Raw genomic sequence first — 18,012 nt, 5'->3', positions numbered from 1 at the left:
ATTCGGCGCATACGATGTATTTATGCGCGCCGGGATGATCTGGCGAAACGAGTCATTCGCCGGGGAATTAAAGTGCGACAAAAAAGAAACGCGGGAGGGGATAATGAAGAATAATTGACGAGTTAGAACGATGTCCAGCTGCTTGTTATATAACACACGCGTTTTACTTGTGCGACTTGTTTAGGACGGGTTTCACAAAGGATCCTCTTTTACGTGATATCCTGCCAATAGGAAAAGATATAAACAGAAAAATGAAGGAAAAATGACGTAAAATAATGATAAAACAGAAGCAGATACGATGAAAAATTTCGTATTTAAAATCTGATTATTTTAATCATATTTTTTAATATGCTTTATATTTAAACAAAGCGCTACCCAGGCAGCACATGTTAGCCTAATATATGTTTCTTAGACGTATCTAATGTCTAAGAAACATAAAGTGCCATTTAAGAAACGGTTTAAATAGAAACCGTTTTTAGACCTCAATTTTAAAAACGTATTTTTCACCTTTCCACAGAAACGAAAAATGTGTTTTATTAAATTGATTTGAAATTATATAATTAATATAGAAAAAATAGTAATTTCTACTTACTTTGCGAGTATTAATTATTTTTACATCGTACGTTTCAATGTACTCGATTATGGAACAAGAGACAAAAATCAACACAAGTGTGTGTGATTCCCACCTCTGATTCACCAAGCGACCGATAGATGGCCAGGCCAGACGTGACGTTCTCGCAAGAAACATTTGCGTTATCACCTTATAAATAACCATCCGGAAAACCGATCCAGTACTCTTTTCTTCTTCTTTTCTTTTGAAATCATTATTGCTTGAAGTGATATCTCATTCCAAAGGAGTGAGATTTCACTACACGAAATTTAGAGAGTAATTCATAAAATATAAAAATCTAGTTTTTTTACAAAAATGTGACTCAACTCTGTCCATCTTTGAGGCACTGATATATAGAATTGATAAATATTTTTCTGATGGTTTCTGAAACGGTTTTTTCCCGAAAAAGAAACGTTTCTCTTAACGTTTTTTCGTTGGACATTTTTCTCCTAAATAAACGTTTCAATAAAATGGTTATGAAACGTTACGTTAAAACGTTTATAACGGCTTTGAAACCAATGTGTGCTGCCTGGGTCGTCCTTCGAGGCTCCATGAAGCTTCCATTAATGATCCACGGAACGTCGGTTAGTCGTCCACCGAGGCTCCATGAACCGTCCATAAATGATCCACGGATCGTCGGTTAGTCGTCTATCGAGGCTCCGTGAAGCTTCCATTAATGATCCACGGAACGTCTAATAGACGTCCATCGATGCTCCATGAACCGTCCATTAATGATCCACGGAACGTCGGTTAGTCCCCAGGCAGCACATGTTAGCCTAATATATGTTTCTTAGACGTATCTAATGTCTAAGAAACATAAAGTGCCATTTAAGAAACGGTTTAAATAGAAACCGTTTTTAGACCTCAATTTTAAAAACGTATTTTTCACCTTTCCACAGAAACGAAAAATGTATTTTATTAAATTGATTTGAAATTATATAATTAATATAGAAAAAATAGTAATTTCTACTTACTTTGCGAGTATTAATTATTTTTACATCGTACGTTTCAATGTACTCGATTATGGAACAAGAGACAAAAATCAACACAAGTGTGTGTGATTCCCACCTCTGATTCACCAAGCGACCGATAGATGGCCAGGCCAGACGTGACGTTCTCGCAAGAAACATTTGCGTTATCACCTTATAAATAACCATCCGGAAAACCGATCCAATACTCTTTTCTTCTTCTTTTCTTTTGAAACTTTTGAGATCACTATTACTTGAAGTGATACTTCAAAAGAGTGAGATTCCACTACACGAAATTTAGAGAGTAATTCATAAAATATAAAAATCTAGTTTTTTTACAAAAATGTGACTTAATTCTGTCTATCTTTGAGGCACTGATATGTAGAATTGATAAATATTTTTCTGATGGTTTCTGAAACGGTTTTTTGCCGAAAAAGAAACATTTCTCCTAACGTTTTTTCGTTGGACATTTTTCTCCTAAATAAACGTTTCAATAAAATGGTTATGAAACGGTTTTGAAACCAATGTGTGCTGCCTGGGTAATGAAGAAAAAAGGGCAGTGTAATAAGCGTACGTATATTTCTTCACTGCTTGTACATGTTTGTCAAGAGAAGAATGTCTACATGTAAAAGAAATAATTTACAATCTTGAATATTGAAAGTTTCCTCTTATAGCAATTTGTTTACATTTGCAAAATGATCGATCGCGAAAGTTTTACGCTTCTTTCAAATTCGCCCGCGAAGCGAGTGGGAGGACGCTGGTAGACGTAGATGTCGCTCGTAGAGGACGCCGAAGTTTGTTTATGTTTACATCGATTTTGACAGTCGGCCTACTTCACTTGGTAGTCGTAGCGCGCAATTCATGTAATACGCGTGTTCCCGGCGAGTCTCCTGTACAGATGGTTGTAATTAATCTTCTCAGTGAAAACCGCGCAGAAACATGTATGTGTATAAGTCACGAATATAATGTACGAGTCGTGACCGCAGGGCGAAGTGAAGCACTGCGTGACGCGCGTGCCATGCTCTGTAAATAGGTCGCTCGCGTGCCGCGAAATGGCATTCTCGTTTCGCGCCGGCACCAATTGGTGCCACGATTTCCCGAAATTGGCCCGCGAGTCGGGATTTTACTTTAACATGCACGGATCCAGGGTGCGAGTTGACTGGAATCGCATAAGTATGTTTGCACAATTGGACGCCAATCTTGCTTGCTTGTTGTTTCTTTATTACCTTCATATTCTCATTGTTTATTATTTTGGTAGTTTGCCTTTAGTTAGAAATTAATGTTAATTTGATTTTTCTGTTATTTGTTGCACAGGTGTTCTGGATATAGACAGAGTCGTACGCGAGAGAGATTTCTCGACCATCGATGAGAATATCAACAACGTCATCGACTACTGCTTGGAGGGCGAGTACGACGTCAAGATCCTGGATCCTAGCTTCGTCAAGTTGTTCAGACTCGCGCAATTGTCGGTCGAATACCTGTTGTATTGCAAACAGTACTTAGATCACAGTGTAGTAATATTGAAGGATGAATTGAGACAGAAGATCGAGCAAAACGTTAGCATGAAGAAAGAGATCACTACTCTGGAGGACACTATAAAGAATCTGAAGGAAAGGTCAAAAGAGAAACGTAAACTGATTGAAACGAGCATCGGTGAGATTCCCAGCGGAGAAATTTATAAGGTAAAGCAACGTATTGATATACTTTTTCAAATCTGCACAATAAAACATTTTTATAAATATTAAAATAATAAAATAATTATAAAATCTACAAATTGGCTATTGTGTGTGTGTATTTTTGTTTGCGTAAATATTTAATCGCAAATTTTATACACAGTGTCCACACTGTCCAAAGACATTTGTGCGTGCCATATTTGTAAACGCACATATAGCGCGTAAGCATCCATACGTATCAGACATGAGTGTATCTACTTCTCCGGTGCACGAGCACTATCGAGTAGAGACGGAAAAATTGCACAACGAGATAAAGACGCTAAAGGAGAGGCTCAATCAGACTGAAAGAGTGATAAGGAACGAGTCTGTCAAGCTGCTAGACAACGAGGAAAATAAATACGTCAGCAGAAATGAAAACGACATAAGCAAACTCGAAAGATTACAAGAGCAAAGGAGATATCAGGAGGATATCGGAAGTTTAAAGAACATGTTGTTTAACGAGATACACGTGGGTACAAAAATTAAACGTAAATAGTTCGGAAACAAATCACAATCAAATTATTAATTTGAGTTGATCGAATTGTTAATTTGATGAACTTTGCGTTTACTATGAATTGCTTCACGATGCTGGATCTTTGCAGGCGTTACGGGAAAAAAATCACACGATGAATGACAGTATTTTGGAAGCAAACATAAAGACCCTGATCAGTCAGCAGGAGAAGGAAATTGAGAATTTGAGAAGCCAGCTTCTCGAAAGGGTAAGAAGAGAAATTCGTGCCTTTGTGCAAAGTAAATTAACTAAAATCTTTAAATTTTTTATATGAGATGTTTCAATACATTCTCATATATTTTTTCAATATTATGTATTCACATTCACATTATATCACTTTTTGTTAATTAAAAAATTATTTTTTAGTTAACCCCAGGCATAGAGAATATGCAGGTGAAGCTACAGACGCAGGAGAACTACTGGAAAGCCAAAATAGGAGACATGGAGACGCAACATCGTCAGGACATTGAGAGACTGACTACGGAACTGAGAGGGACCCAGCAAGTGGCCGATCGTATAAAATCCGAGTACGCGTCCAAAGTGGAGGACTTGGAGAGGCTGTCGATGGACCAGTCGAGCATGCTGGTGGAACAGAGGAAGCAGTTGAACAGCTTGTCGCGCGAGATCAATAATTCCCAGACGCAGATCAGTCTGCGGAATCACAGGGAGAAGGACACGGTGGAACGAGTTGGATTCCACGAGTCACCGTTAGTGAAACTGAAACGCAGCAGCGTGAGCAGTTACAACGACGGCGAGGGACGTTACAGGAGCTCGTACAGCGCTGGAAACGGCGAGATGGTCATCGAGGACGTCGGCAGCGGGTCTAGCCAAGAGTACAGCGATAAACTGACGTCAATCGTGGCAGAAAGCAATTACGCGTCTGGCAAAAAGGACGACGTAAATAGCAAGCGCGATAGCAAGAAGTTCATCACCGATCTAGTGCAAATTAATCCGAGAAACTCGGGAAAGCCAGACGCTAGAAAAACGAAGGATCGAGCGAAGCACAACGACACGTTCCGCGACGTGAACGAAACGAACGATCGTGCAAGTAAGATCTGCACTACCAAAGAAAATATTGACAGTATGAGTAAAAAGCGCGTGGATATCAGTGGAAACGTTGAAAGAAGAGGAACGTTGCACTCGGACGATATGAAGAGCAATCGAAAACTCGGCTTCCTGGAGAGGCGCAGCGTGAGTTCCGCGACGGAGTCCGAGTTGTCGTCCTCGTCGATGACGCAGTCCGAATCCGACGACAGCGAGAGCGTTACGGTGACCGATGACGTCACGGTAAAAAAGTACGAAACGCCCGTGATCAAGTGTTCCAACATCAGAAGATCGTCGATACAGGAAGACGCGAGGAATGCGTTCAACAACCGGTTGAGGGATCTAGGAATCGATCCGGAATGGCAAGGTATACCCGCGGCGACGTTCAAGCAGAAGATGGAGATTGTGAGGCATCAGCAGAATATCAACGCGAAGAAATTAAATCGGTACAATCAAATAAAGCAGAAGATTCTTGAAGATGTTCTTCAGAGAATATCGACGAAAGACTCGGGATTGGTCGCGAAGAAGTCTCCGTTGGATAAGCTGGTCACTCGCGTCAAATCGAAGGCCCTGAAGGCGTTTGGCAGCCATAAAGATAATGGTAATTGTATTTTGATCTTGAAGCTAGAAGAAAATATATGTATATAACATATATTTATATATTATACCTAAATATATAACAATTTTATAATTAAATTTAATATTAATTTAATATTAAAATATATAATTTTTTAGATAGATAAAAGAGTACGTTCAGATAATAATAATAAATAATCTTTTTTTAGATGAACATATGCCTGCACAGAAGACCGAAAATATGACGCCGTCGAAATTGCGTCTCAAACAAAAGATTGAACTTCTTCCGAAAAAATATAAAGACAGCGACACGTTTGAGAGTACTCGCGAATCACCGTTGAAACGAAATGGAATGGATATTCATAGTCCGAAGGTGGTTCCGCATCCAAGATCGATCTCCGATCGATATAGAAATCGGGATACTTCCTCTGTGAGCTCCATCGAGTCTCGAGAAGACGTAAAACAGATTACGAAGGTGACCGTATCGGATGCCAGTGCGCGTAAAGCGGGTTCCCCGATCAGCAGGAAGCAGGTGGTGGCAACAAAGTTCTCCGAACATAACGAGTCGGATGACGCAGTCGTGCAGCAGGAAGATTCGATAGTATCTTTGAAGAACAATAAAAGTGTCCTGAAGTCAGTGAGCGGATCAGTCGGCAGTTTAGTGAAGAAAAAGGTCTTGTTCGATTTGGAAGATGGAGAAGAAGATGATGCGACAGCGCTGGGAAGCGATCACAAAAAAATTCAAAGAAATAATAGCGACTGGAATATCTCCAGGTATTAAATTATTCATTACATTTATTTTTTAATTTATTTATATTTTTATGGCATTTCGTATTTCATTCTATATATTCTTATTTGTTGTGTGTGTGTGGATACATAATTACTTTGTATGATTTTTACAAAGCTCTCCCGAGAGAAGGGAATATGCATTGCAGAAAGAGAAGTCCATGAGTACGGGCAATATAATCTTAAAGACTTCGCAGAGCGATAAGATCGCAGAAATATCGAAGAAGATACAAGAACAGGTGAGATTACGCTTTATCTACAATTCCTGTAAATAATAAAAAAAAACAATATTACAATATATTATTTTCTTCCTTCAGTTGAGCATAGCAAGGAAACCACCCATAGGATCCGTCGAAACGATCTTCCGATCACACACAAACTTGCACGATTTAACGAATTACAACACAGGAAGTCATTTATTTAGCTCGACCAGCGTCACGAGTCCAGTCTCGGAAAATCCTGCCCGGAATTTTACGAGTCCAACAGCGAAGATTAACGTGTTCCCGCAACCTGCTCCGCGAACTCTAAAAGATAAGGATCTGCGTAAGACTCACTCCGCAAGCGAGTTGCGATATTCCGATTTAGACTCGGATATCGACGAGATACTGCAGATGGAATAAGATGTATTATATCAGGTAACGATTCGTTTAAATTACCAGAACTCTGAATCGAAGCGATTTCTCTCGGAGAAGTCGCTCCCGCGATTGTGGATTTTGCTTGTAACATATCTAATTTATTATTTAGTTTATATATATATATATATATATATATATATATATGATCCATGTAAATATAGCTTAAGGAAAAACGTATCCAATACGACATCGAATCGACATATTTATAATATTAATAATATATAATATTTATAATGCGAAGAAGTGCAAGGTTTGTGCAATTTTTTTTATAAAGATCTGACATCAAGTATCTTGCAAATTAACTCTTTCACGCATAAATTATAATATAGCAATTGTTATAATGATATAGCAATATATAATATATAGCAATAAATTATATATACAGCAAGATTTTATTTTCAGTTACTGTAAATTCGGAAATGCGTTCATCGCGCTCTCATCGTGACACTACTGTCTGCCAAATTTCTCTGCGGTGCATCTTTGCGCACTTTTAACACAGTTTTTCTTTGGAGTTTTGATGTCGACAAATTTCTGCAAAATAGACGAGCAATTCGCAGCGAGTGAGAAATTACATTAAATTTCTGGTACAGATTTGATAATGCAAGAAATTTACTGACTCTCGGATTTCGTCGAGGATGTTCTCAAGTGCTACGGGAATTGCCGCCTGCGTGAATTGATTTATTCTCGATAGGAATGTTGGCTGCCTGTAAGGCTGGCCCGCGTACAACTCGTGGATAAAGTCGTTCAGCAAGCTGAAAGCTTTCGTGTAATCATCCATGAGCAACTGCAAATGCGTGCGAAAACGAAAACGTGTCACAGTTACCGTTAAAGTAATGTTAAAAATAACGAAACCAGAATAAATATGAAAGCATCCTCACCACGAGAGCGAAGAAGCCGGGATGACTTTCGTGATAGTCTAAATACAATTTTCTGCTTCTTATGACGAGCTCGGTGTACGTATTTTTCAAGCGTCTTGCTTTCTCTTCGTCCGTTACCTCCTTCCGGCGCTGTGTAAAAATTGCATATTTAAAGCAGGATTAACATTTTTTCTTCTCAGACATAATATACGTGAAGCGCGCACCGTCTCCGTCGCTTCGTCGGAGGACGTCGACTCCGTAAGATCGCCTTTGTCGAGATCGTCGAGCCCGTTCAACAATGTGCTCCGACGTTCTAGCATCCTCGACCTACGCCGCTCACGTATCACTTCCTCGTCGTCGATGATAATATTCGACTCCTCGTCTAGTATCACCTGCTTGTGGGTGCCGATGACGTGAAGCGTTCAATTTCTCTCAAATTTCGTAATCGAGTTTCATACTTTTAATTCTTCCATCGTATGCTTCTTCTTGTTGTTCCCATTATTCCGCTCTCTCTTGAGCGGAACGCGATTTTTTCTCGGTTTCATCTCGCTCCTTCGTAATACGACTCTCGGTAACATCGTCTTGCTCTCCAGTATTATATCGGTTGTCGTCGCCCCGGTGCCCTGCGGTCTTACATGGATGCTATAAGTTGGTAATTGTAGCTGGCATATTACCTGGCGATAGACATTTAATATAAGTTGTAATTATTTAAAACTAATTAATCAATTAATTAAAATTAATTAATTACGATGAGATGTATCACGGAGATTATACTAAATCTCCGTATGCTAATTATATAATTGATTAGATTTTTTTAATAATATTTTTATAATATTTCGTGATACATCACATCGTGAAAAAATTATACTCGAAATTATGATTGAACCTCGTCTAGAATCTCCTCGACAAAATTTAGTATACAACTGGCAGTCTCTTTATCGTTCCGATGCTTGCCTATCTTGACGACCAATAAATTCTCCACGCTATCTTTAATCCACGTGTAAACGTCGAACTTTTCTTCTACCCAGTCTTTATGAAGGTCCACGCTTTGCGTGAACGACAAGATTGCTCTTACGTTGGGATATCTTCTGGAAATTTCCGTGACCGCGTACAGGTTCATCTGAGTAAGGCCGATTTTGTTTTCAGACATCAACAGAGCGATCTGACCTGTATCTGCAAAGAGGAAAGAAGAAAGACGTAATTGATGAATCAGATGAACTTTACAGTGCAAGAAAAGTGTATGCTTCGGCTCAAAGATGTTTCGAAAAATTTATTTGACCTATTGTAGACGCCCATTAAGCTAATGATGTGCTAATACAAGTAATACTGCACTAACGAAACCCATAACTGTGACCCAACAGGTCCAAGATCACCAGGAACTCGCCGCGCTTCGCCATGTCATTGAAATCTTCTCTATCTACGAGAATATAAGCGTCACGTTCATCATCGTCTTCGTAGATCTCCTTCGTGGAGTGCCAAGGACAGTATTTCACCTGCGTAAAAAGAAACCGTGTTTCGTCGCTGCAAAAGTAATTTTTTTTAACTATAGAAGATTGGATTGGAGAGATCACTTCGTCGGGAATCGTTCGAGCCACGTGCAGCCCCAATGCCATTTTTTTCATTGCCGATGGTCCCGTGAGTGCCACCAGAGGAGGGCTAATTTCATCGTACGGTTGCACGTGAGCGTCTACCCTGGTGATGTTCAATTGCTCCAGTAATGTCAATTTCGCTACTTTGCGGGCAGCTATCAGATCCAGCGGCGACGCGAATAACATAGCCGATGTTACCTTTATTTACGAGAAATGTAAAAAATGTAATATCTATTTGTTATTATATATTTATTTACTATTTATTAATTATTATCTTATTAACGTGATAGACTTATATATAGAGCTTATTCTTTTTATTTATTTATATATATATATAATTTATATATTATTTATTATATATAATTTATTTATTAATTAATTAATAACATATTTTATTCACAGCATCAAATACCTTCTCTGCCGCAAACACTTCAACGCCATCGATAAACTTGACGCTCGGAATGGAGGATATCAGTACGTTTCGATAATTAGGCCACTTCGTGCAAGCGTTACCTCTAAAGTCTACCTCGAATATCGAGCCCTTCAGATTCAGCACCTCCAACAGATCGGCTATTCTGTTAAACTTTAGGTCCACGTAGCGCAAACTGTACGCATCCTGTAAGCACAATCCGATTATATTTATCCAAACAGATGCCTTGAACTTCTTCTTCAAATGTCATTCACTCTCGACGAGTACCTTGAAAAAATTCAACGTTGACAGCTTGTTGTAGCCAAGGATTATTGTCCGCAGATTGAGCAATGTGTTTATGCCACGACCGGGCGTAGCAGATTCAAATGATGTCACGCAATTACCCTCCAAATTCAGTTCCTGTATATTCAGATTGTCGAGATTTCTGATGCATTCGATGAGATTGTAGGACAGGTCCAAGTATTGCAGATACCTGAAGCAAGATGAAGGTATACGAGTGTTGAATTTGCATCGCGTGACGTAAACAAATATTATGTTAATTTTTATATCACGATAAATATATTACTTCAAGTTCTCGAAGCCGGAGACGGTCTCTATAACGTTATGGGAGAGATTTAATCTGACGATACTCCAACAGTTCCTTAGCTCACCTATGTCCGTCACGTGATTGTAAGATAAATTTACGTAAGTTAAATACCAGGGAGGTGTGAAATTCGACACGCATTTGATGTTATTGTGCGACGCTTTTAAATACATTAGATATGAAAGACTGCTCAAGGCTGATAAATCCGAGATGTTATTGTGCGAGATATCGAGGTATTGCAAGTGACGGTGGTATTGCAGCGCGGTAATGTCGGTGAGATTCTGCAAGGAGGTGATAGCAGAAGTGAGAATTATGCAGAAGCTGTTATTTAGCTGTTATTAATCTGCTTTTTTCTTTTTATTTCATATGCGTCTATTAATTTGTTAATTAATATTATTATTTCTATAATTTATTACTATGTTTAATCGTCATTGCATTAATTTATATTAATTTATTTCCTTTTTATGAAGAAATGCTAGAGAAAATAAGATTAAGATTATTATTATAAATTAAGATTATTATTTTGTCAAGATCGATTGTTGATTCATTGATATAATCTGATTTTAGCATTTTCGACGGTACTCTGTTTCGCAGGACGCATTTGCCGAGGATGTAAAGGCCGTTCTCGGGTGACCTTGTCAAAAAGGACGAAGCTGGGCCTATTAGTCTGTCGGACAGGAAGCCGCGAGATTCTTTATTGTCGAGTGATAATTCGCTCGGTTTTATTTGCACTATAGGCGATCTGGAATCGTCCCATAGATTCAGATCTAAAGCGTATCCTCCCCAATCGCTATCGATAATTTGCTGTTTCCGTTCAACGAAGAAAGCTTTCGATCCGTGCAGCTCGGACGAACAGACCTGTGCAGTTAATAAGGATTATTTAAAATAATTTGAATTACAATTTAATAAATTTTGGATTTGATAAACTTAATAAATTTGATGAAGTTTTAATAAATTAAGGAAGAAGAGAGATAGATACACTCGTGATCGAAGTGCTCGATATTAGTTTTTCCGTGGAAAGGTCTTTTAATTTTTCAGATGAGATATATTTATGTTTTGGTACGTTCTCGTGAATTATTTCTTCAGCATTCATTATGCACTTTTTGTACATATTTATTTGTCAATCATTATAAAAATACTGAACGCAGCGAATATTGCTATTATTGCTAAAGTCCTTCAATTATTCTGAACAACCGAATAACAATCTCAGCATCCATAAAATTTAAACGCTTGGAATATTTTCAATTCCAAAATAAAATTACGTCCGAAAAGAGTCGAAAAATTATTTCCACCGAAAATCCTGTTTAGATATGTTTGGCAACATTTGATACATTTCCACGGCAAGAGGAAACGGACGAACGACTTTTTAGAATTCGAATAACGCGCCACGTCCGCAGGCGCGCCACCTACGCGCCGCCATATTGCTCTCGATCTCCGATTGGTCGTCCACTGCGCGTCGTGTAGCCTTCCATCTTACGAGCACGATCGTTGTGTGGCTCGCTTCGGTTCCGTTCAGTTTTGAGCGCACTCCTGCTGAAGTCGCTCGCGGTCTTGCGCTTACCTTCGTGCGAGTATCGGGAAGCGTCACGCGTGGAAGGATCGTCGCAAGGTCGGACAGCGAGGAAGATCGGATCGAGCCGACGGTCACGAACGAATCGATTCGCGCGGTGTAAATAGATCGACGCAAGATCTCGGAAGAGGATCGCTCGGAGGCCGAAGGAACGAAGACCAAGATACAAGGAAGAGAGAGAGAGAGAGAGAGTGCGAGAGAGCTAGATAGAGAAAGCAAATAGAGTGCAAGAGTACAGAGCCGCGAACAATGTCAGAGATTGACGCCAAAGTGAACATGTCGCTCGGTAAGTGGCCAGAGTCCCAAACGTCTAACGATTTTGCCAGTAGTCCAGGGTGACCGCACGGCCCATGGACGTCGTTTTCCCCCCCTGATTGATGAATGATAAAATGGCGTCGGCTTGCGCGCGCGCGCGTTTGACGCGAGTACCCGCATTTGTTTCCCGCCTCGTGCTTCCGGGCGACACGAAGATGGTAACGGTGATTACGGCGGGACACGATTCTCCCGGTTGGGACGCGATCCATCGATGCCCTGCGTGGGAGGAGGTTAGCAAGATGTGGCGAGGGAGTAAGAGTGAGAGAGCACGCACGGGGTAGCCACAGTTTTATTCTCACGCCGTCGTTTTTGTACGCTTGTAATTGTAGCTAATCTCATTTTGCCGGTTTGATTCTCGATCGTGGGTTTCCTCGGAGGAAGAAAGTAAGGACGGAGGCGAAGGGGAAGGAGTAGCGAGTGAAAGCGGAGCGCACACAAAGGCAGAGACACGCGGAGACTTTGCTCGTCCTGGAGTAATTCGGCGTTCACGGTAATTCCGGCGCTTGCGAAACAGGAGGCGAGGTCGCACACGAACGGGCCAACGGGAGATCGATGAGCAAGTAGCAAGGAAGTGGCGTAGAAACGGTACCGAGGGAGGCAAGAAGTTTACTTCGATGTCCTCTCTATGAGGAGGAGGAGAGGAGGAGGAGGCTGCCTGTGGCTTAACGCCCACCAAAGTTCTTCCACGTGTCGCTGCCCAAATAAGACGGGAGATCCGGAGTGGACGTTACCCATCGTAGACGCAGCGTGATTAACTGAACTCGACTAATCGCAACAAATTCCATGTCACGATCCCTCGATGCAGCTGCGACACCTTGGTATCGCCTTGATGAACTTTCGGACTCCTTGGGAACTTTGACCCGATTCAGTCGCGAAAACGCAAGAGGTAACGCTGGAGAGAATGAGTCCTTCGCGCGGACGAGGAGCAGGAAACAGCCGTAGAGATTCAGGAAATAAGGGAGCGGATAAGGGTGGATGGTCGTGAGTCACATCAGCCAATCGCGATCGTACGATCACTGCTGGCATCGCGCGCACTAGGTCGGTTTCCCGCTCGAGTCGGCCGAAATTCAGGATGGTTGTTGTCTCAGTGTAATTCCCAATTACCGTAATCCCGCAGGTTCCCGGCTGCCTGAAAGAGGGGACGAGAGAAAAGGCGACGTCTGGATAGCGAGGAATCTTTCAAGGAGCCGTGCCAAGCACGCGTCGCGGCCGTGACTCATCCACGAAAATGCCGCGCGTGGGACGAGCGCGGACTCGCGCAGTCCCGTATTTTTATCCGTCGCATCCGTCGCCTGTCGTGGCCGCCAGACGGGCAGAACGAGCCGACGCGCCCACCGGTCCACCAAACGTGGCAAATGGGACGCTTTCTCGACGCAAGTGCGGCGTAATTAATTTCGCTTTCATTGCATTCCGGTAAACAAGTAGGAGAGAACGAAAGAGAAAGAGAGAGAGAGAGAGAGAAATGAAGCTTTCGCGCGTACATTTCGCCGAGAAGTCTCCCAGTCGCGCCTCCTCCGGGATGTAACTTGGGACGATCGAACCCGAAATCGGTTTAGCGGTGTTATCGGGTCGACTGGCAGCACAAAAATGCAGGTGCTCCGTACGCGAAAGCTGCTTTCAACGCTTCGACGAGAAACGCAGCGCACGCGCGGTCCCAAGCGCCGGCGAATGTTCGCGGGGAAGGAGTTGTATCCGTGAACGTAGCTCGTTTCGATAAGCGCAACGCGTGCGAGGGCGAACGTGCACGCGCTTCTCGAGAGTCCCACGCGAGTCTCGCGGTACCGAACAAGGTAACGATCAGCGGAAGAGCTCGATGAAGAAGAACCGATGAGTGACTCGGCTTGTAAGAGTACTCGAGAGGAAGAGATAGAACGAGAGAGTACGAGCGACTCGCAAGAAGTACGATGCTCGACGTTGCCCGGAGCGAAATAACAAATTGTTGCGAGGCGCCACGTCCCGATTTGGCGGGGAATCACGCGCTGCAACGTTTCTTCTTGCTCCCGATCGCGCGCACCGTCGTTCCGAAGTGCTCCATAAAGTGGCGGACGGCAGCTAAAATGAATCGGGATAAAATTAAACGGACATAAATCCACAATCCACGTGACGCGAGAGATCGTATTGCATGTTAAATCTTTCAAGTACTCGTGCTCCTGTAAAAGCATTGTCTTTTTTCCAAAGAAGATTATGAAGATCTGGACGCTAAGTTTTACAGTTTTCAAAGTTGAATTATTAGTTTCTCTGTGTATTGGGTTGACCGGAAGGCCCGTGCTGACCCCCTTAGCAAAATTCATACTCGGAACTTTGCATTGATTATTTTTAATGCAAAGTTTTGCATCATCCGTGCGGATTTTTTTGGACGCAAAATTTTGTAATATTCTTAACGCAGAGTTCTGTGTCTGAATTTTGCAGAGGGGGTCGGCACAGGCTTTCCGGTCTCTCGATATTCTCGATTGCTCGGAAATCGGCACACAATCTTTAGAATATCATCTCGCGATGTCTGTAAATTTGCCTTCTCGTTACGTTAACTTTCATGTCGTAACTGTGCTGGTCGTAATTTTGGTATTTTAAATTTGCATTCTCGGGGCAACTTTCGCATTACAGCTTCGTGAATTTGTATTTTAAATGGAGCAGAGATGTCGAAATAATTACACGAAAGCAGAAACGCGCGCCGAGATGAATCTTGAAACGACGAAATGTTTATTCGGGAGAAGTAGCACTGTCATCAGGATCATGTCCGCGCCGAGATTCCCATTCTTAAACGTTCCAAGTTAAAAAAAAAAAGATCTCTTGCAGAGATTAAATCGCGACTGTTTGCCGTGCCGTTTCGCAAACGCTGACTAAACATTGCGCGTTTTCTTCCTTTTAAGATGAGATCATAAAGATGGAGAAAAAGGAGAAAAAGAAAAAGACCGCGGCCAATGGAAAAGCCGGCGGTATCAAGCATAATCGCGGTGCTCCACGAGGCCGGGCCGGCTTTAGAGGAAGAGGCGCGAGAATCAAGCGCAGTGTCGGCACTGTCGCGAAGAAACAACAGCAGACCTGGCAGCGCGGTAGCGCGGGCAATAGCGCCATCGTGCGCGGCGGCTTCGCAAGCAAGAACCGCTTCAAGAAGAACGGCAATCTCGCGCGATCGCGCAGCAACTTGAGCCTGAACCAGAAGGCAAGCGTGAGAGGCGGGTTCAACGTGCGACGCGGCAGAGGCAACAGATTCGGCTTGACTCGCAGCCGAAGCCGCACGAACCTGACGTTCAATCAGGGCGGCTTCTTCACGAACAACAAGAGTCCGCTGAAGAGAACGAGCAGCCTGCCGAATCTGCGTGACCCGAACTCTGTCCACAATCGTTTGGGTTACCAGAGCCCCGCGCAAATTGCCTACCGAAATCGCGTGAAACGTGCGAAGCAGCTGCTGCTGCAGAGACAGAATCAGAGACTGACCCTGCAGAATCAGTTCAGAGTGAGTTGAATATTTTTATTATTATTTTATTATTATTACTCTCTGCATATCAGGACGTTAAATAATCATGAAAATTAAATAATGAATGAAATAAATGTTTTGAGGCGTTACATGATGCATAAGCTAATGTAATGTGATGCAATATTGATATAATATATTAATATGATATATGAAATAATATAATAAATAATAACTTTCTTGTGTTTTTAGCTGGCACAGACCGGACAGAAGAATTTGCTCACGATGCAGCCGAGGACGGCTCTTGGACGGCAGCAGATACTGACATCGCAACGTCGCTTCACCACCGGCGGACTGCGATCGGATCAAATCGCTCGTGCACAGAGGCGTGCGCAGTACGAACAAAAACTGATGAGGATGAAGTAAATCACAATTCACATATATTTGTCATCTAAATTATAACAAAACTTCGACAGTTTTACAATGTTAACAATTACGATTTCTAGAAAAATTATAAATCTTCAGATAAGAATCATAAAAATCCAATTGCAACTGTCTACGCTGCGAGAGCTTTAAATTTCAGTAATCATAAACGTTAAAGTGAAAACGTTGACTTGAAAAGTACTGCGAAATGTGACTAAAATTTTTTTAATTTAATTTTTAGAGGCAAAAACTTTTTTTATTTGATTTCTAAAAGCAAAAACAAGATTTTCTTTCACACTGTAACAGTGCTAACTCTTGTCTGTAACGTTGCAGCACCGCCCGACTGAATGCCACCCCCGTCAACTTCATGTGCACATTGGGAAGCGAATACATGCCGTCCGCCACGCGTCAGCGACCGCTCACTCTCCAGCCGAGCCGACACCCCGCCGCGACGATTGGTAGCCCGCGACAGTTGCCGAGAGGACGATCACCGTACAGACAGAGCGTGCAAAGTTTAAATATGGTACACTTTTTTTTTCTCTTAAAGTTCTTGAAGGTTTTATTTCTCTTGATAACATTTTTCTGGTTCTCCTAATTTTTCGTTCACGATATTTGATCTCTTTTTCGCAAGGTACGAAATTATGTTTTTATTGGTGGAATTCTAGGTTGGCAGATCGCCGTTGTTCGGTCGACAACGCTCGAGATCGCGGTCACGATCGCGCTCACGCACGACTCCCCGGCACAACACCTCGACCACGTCCGAATCCAGCGGGGACGTCGACGATCGCAGCTTCAGCGAGGTCATGTACAGCCTGTCGGGGAACCTCGGTGTTACGGGACGAACCCTCAACGACCGGTTTAGTTTCTAAAATTAACACGAGAAAAGTCGATCCAACTTTATATTTACCAAATCTGTCGGTAACCCATTTATTGATGACTAATCATTGATGATCTCTGATAACTGATGATCAGAGATGGCAAGTAACTTTTGTTTTAATTACATAGACAATGCAAGAAGAGGTGGTGTTCTTTTGTTTTTTCACTTAGGCACATAAATAACTAATAATAAAAATAATAAGTGTCTTAATTATGCCGATTCATTTTCCGCGATTGTTCTCTATATACTTCTAATTTGTTTTACTGCGCAAACTAATTTGAACTGATGGCTTACGTTACTTGATAAGGATAAATACTTGCGTCAGCGACTCGTGTACAAATTATCTGTAGAAAGTGCTGGAGGAGGCGACTCTCGTCTCTCGGGAGTATGTGATAGTGTACGTACGTGTGGTGTCCTAGCGTGCGACGTGCGTGACTCCGATTTGTCATGGTGAAGGAAATCTCGTCTTAACTGTACCTTGTCTTTCTCTTTTTGCGTGTGCAATAGCTACGTTAAAATCTCCAGTATTTCTTTGTTACGCGCTATCTCGGTATTACATTCGCCGGTCCGTTATCTCACGGTGGGGTGTAGGGAAGGCGGAGCTATTTAAGTACACGTAGCAGAGCGGCTCCGCGTATCGTTGAGGAGGTAATCTCACGACAGTTGGCGAAAGTAAATTACGCCGAAGTTGTCTGGGTAAGAGCTACACACTGGCCATGTAAGATAGACTTGCATATTTTTCGGGGATACGTATACTTTCGGATATACACGCGTCTCTGTAGGTAGAGTAGTTTCTTTACTTTAAGAAATGTACAAATCTTCGACGACTTACTTGCCTTTATCCTTCTCAATACTGGCTTAGACGATATTGAAAGAAGAAGAAAAAAAAGAAAGAACGTAAGTGTCAAGAGCCACGACTTGGCGAGGAATTTATGGTTTCGACTATTTTATAAGAGCATAAAAACGTATTGCAATAAAAATGTGTATTATAAATTCAAATGTGGGACGTTAAACTTTGCTCCTCTTTTTTTGTATTGCGATTTTAGATTAGCTGTGTAGTACGCGACGTTACCCCTCCGGGGAAGCGATAATGAGCGTAGAAAATGCACGACGC

The 18,012-nt window shown here is 41.9% G+C and overlaps 3 protein-coding genes and 1 long non-coding RNA gene across 8 annotated transcripts; 3 read left to right on the top strand and 1 right to left on the bottom strand.

Moving 5' to 3' along the window:
* Positions 1–2,349: 2,349 nt before the first annotated feature.
* Positions 2,350–7,230, top strand: LOC105278041 (zinc finger protein Dzip1). Its single transcript, XM_011336848.3, has 8 exons — positions 2,350–2,751; positions 2,893–3,260; positions 3,415–3,759; positions 3,893–4,009; positions 4,168–5,446; positions 5,631–6,195; positions 6,326–6,446; positions 6,525–7,230. The coding sequence occupies exons 1-8, from the start codon at positions 2,631–2,633 to the stop codon at positions 6,825–6,827; spliced, it is 3,219 nt and encodes a 1,072-aa protein (XP_011335150.2). The 5' UTR covers positions 2,350–2,630; the 3' UTR covers positions 6,828–7,230.
* LOC105278040 lies at positions 7,216–11,610 on the bottom strand. The gene is made up of 11 exons (XM_026975204.1): positions 11,281–11,610; positions 10,884–11,159; positions 9,701–9,904; positions 9,271–9,486; positions 9,036–9,192; positions 8,586–8,872; positions 8,158–8,373; positions 7,924–8,091; positions 7,721–7,849; positions 7,460–7,626; positions 7,216–7,373 (listed from the first exon to the last, which is right to left on the bottom strand). The coding sequence occupies exons 1-11, from the start codon at positions 11,410–11,412 to the stop codon at positions 7,268–7,270; spliced, it is 2,058 nt and encodes a 685-aa protein (XP_026831005.1). The 5' UTR covers positions 11,413–11,610; the 3' UTR covers positions 7,216–7,267.
* Positions 9,769–10,961, top strand: LOC113563552. Of its 2 annotated transcripts, none has more exons than XR_003407484.1 (5): positions 9,769–9,906; positions 10,040–10,206; positions 10,290–10,387; positions 10,478–10,604; positions 10,869–10,961. It is a non-coding gene; the product is annotated as an uncharacterized LOC113563552 (long non-coding RNA). The 2 variants fall into 2 exon arrangements; XR_003407483.1 differs by having other exon boundaries at positions 10,290–10,402.
* Positions 11,611–11,801: 191 nt separating the features above from the next.
* LOC105278037 lies at positions 11,802–17,897 on the top strand. Of its 4 annotated transcripts, none has more exons than XM_011336842.3 (5): positions 11,802–12,157; positions 12,568–15,640; positions 15,851–16,020; positions 16,355–16,544; positions 16,687–17,897. In XM_011336842.3, exons 2-5 carry the CDS (start codon positions 15,068–15,070, stop codon positions 16,888–16,890), a joined length of 1,137 nt encoding a protein of 378 aa, XP_011335144.1. In that variant the 5' UTR covers positions 11,802–12,157; positions 12,568–15,067; the 3' UTR covers positions 16,891–17,897. The 4 variants fall into 4 exon arrangements, with proteins under 4 accessions (XP_011335144.1, XP_011335142.1, XP_011335140.1 ...); XM_011336840.3 differs by having other exon boundaries at positions 11,802–12,463; XM_011336838.3 differs by having other exon boundaries at positions 11,802–13,224; positions 13,304–15,640.
* Positions 17,898–18,012: the final 115 nt, after the last annotated feature.

This window comes from Ooceraea biroi, chromosome 1 (genome assembly GCF_003672135.1).
Source record: "Ooceraea biroi isolate clonal line C1 chromosome 1, Obir_v5.4, whole genome shotgun sequence".
Classification (NCBI taxonomy): Eukaryota; Metazoa; Arthropoda; class Insecta; order Hymenoptera; family Formicidae; genus Ooceraea; species Ooceraea biroi.
The sequence above is the reverse complement of the archived record's forward strand: the minus strand, read 5'-3'. Positions and strand labels throughout refer to the sequence as shown.

Bases quoted from the DNA above. Each gene is read 5' to 3' on its own strand.
- LOC105278041 (XM_011336848.3), top strand. From the start codon at position 2,631: ATGGCATTCTCGTTTCGCGCCGGCACCAATTGGTGCCACGATTTCCCG. The intron at 2,752-2,892 runs GTATGTTTGCAC...TTTGTTGCACAG, and splicing joins AGTTGACTGGAATCGCATAA to GTGTTCTGGATATAGACAGA. The intron at 3,261-3,414 runs GTAAAGCAACGT...TTTTATACACAG, and splicing joins CCAGCGGAGAAATTTATAAG to TGTCCACACTGTCCAAAGAC.
- LOC105278040 (XM_026975204.1), bottom strand. From the start codon at position 11,412: ATGTACAAAAAGTGCATAATGAATGCTGAAGAAATAATTCACGAGAAC. The intron at 9,487-9,700 runs GTATTTGATGCT...TCGTAAATAAAG, and splicing joins AAGTGTTTGCGGCAGAGAAG to GTAACATCGGCTATGTTATT. The intron at 7,850-7,923 runs GTGCGCGCTTCA...ATTTTTACACAG, and splicing joins CCGACGAAGCGACGGAGACG to CGCCGGAAGGAGGTAACGGA.
- LOC105278037 (XM_011336837.3), top strand. From the start codon at position 12,121: ATGTCAGAGATTGACGCCAAAGTGAACATGTCGCTCG. The intron at 15,641-15,850 runs GTGAGTTGAATA...TTGTGTTTTTAG, and splicing joins CCCTGCAGAATCAGTTCAGA to CTGGCACAGACCGGACAGAA. The intron at 16,545-16,686 runs GTACACTTTTTT...GTGGAATTCTAG, and splicing joins GCGTGCAAAGTTTAAATATG to GTTGGCAGATCGCCGTTGTT.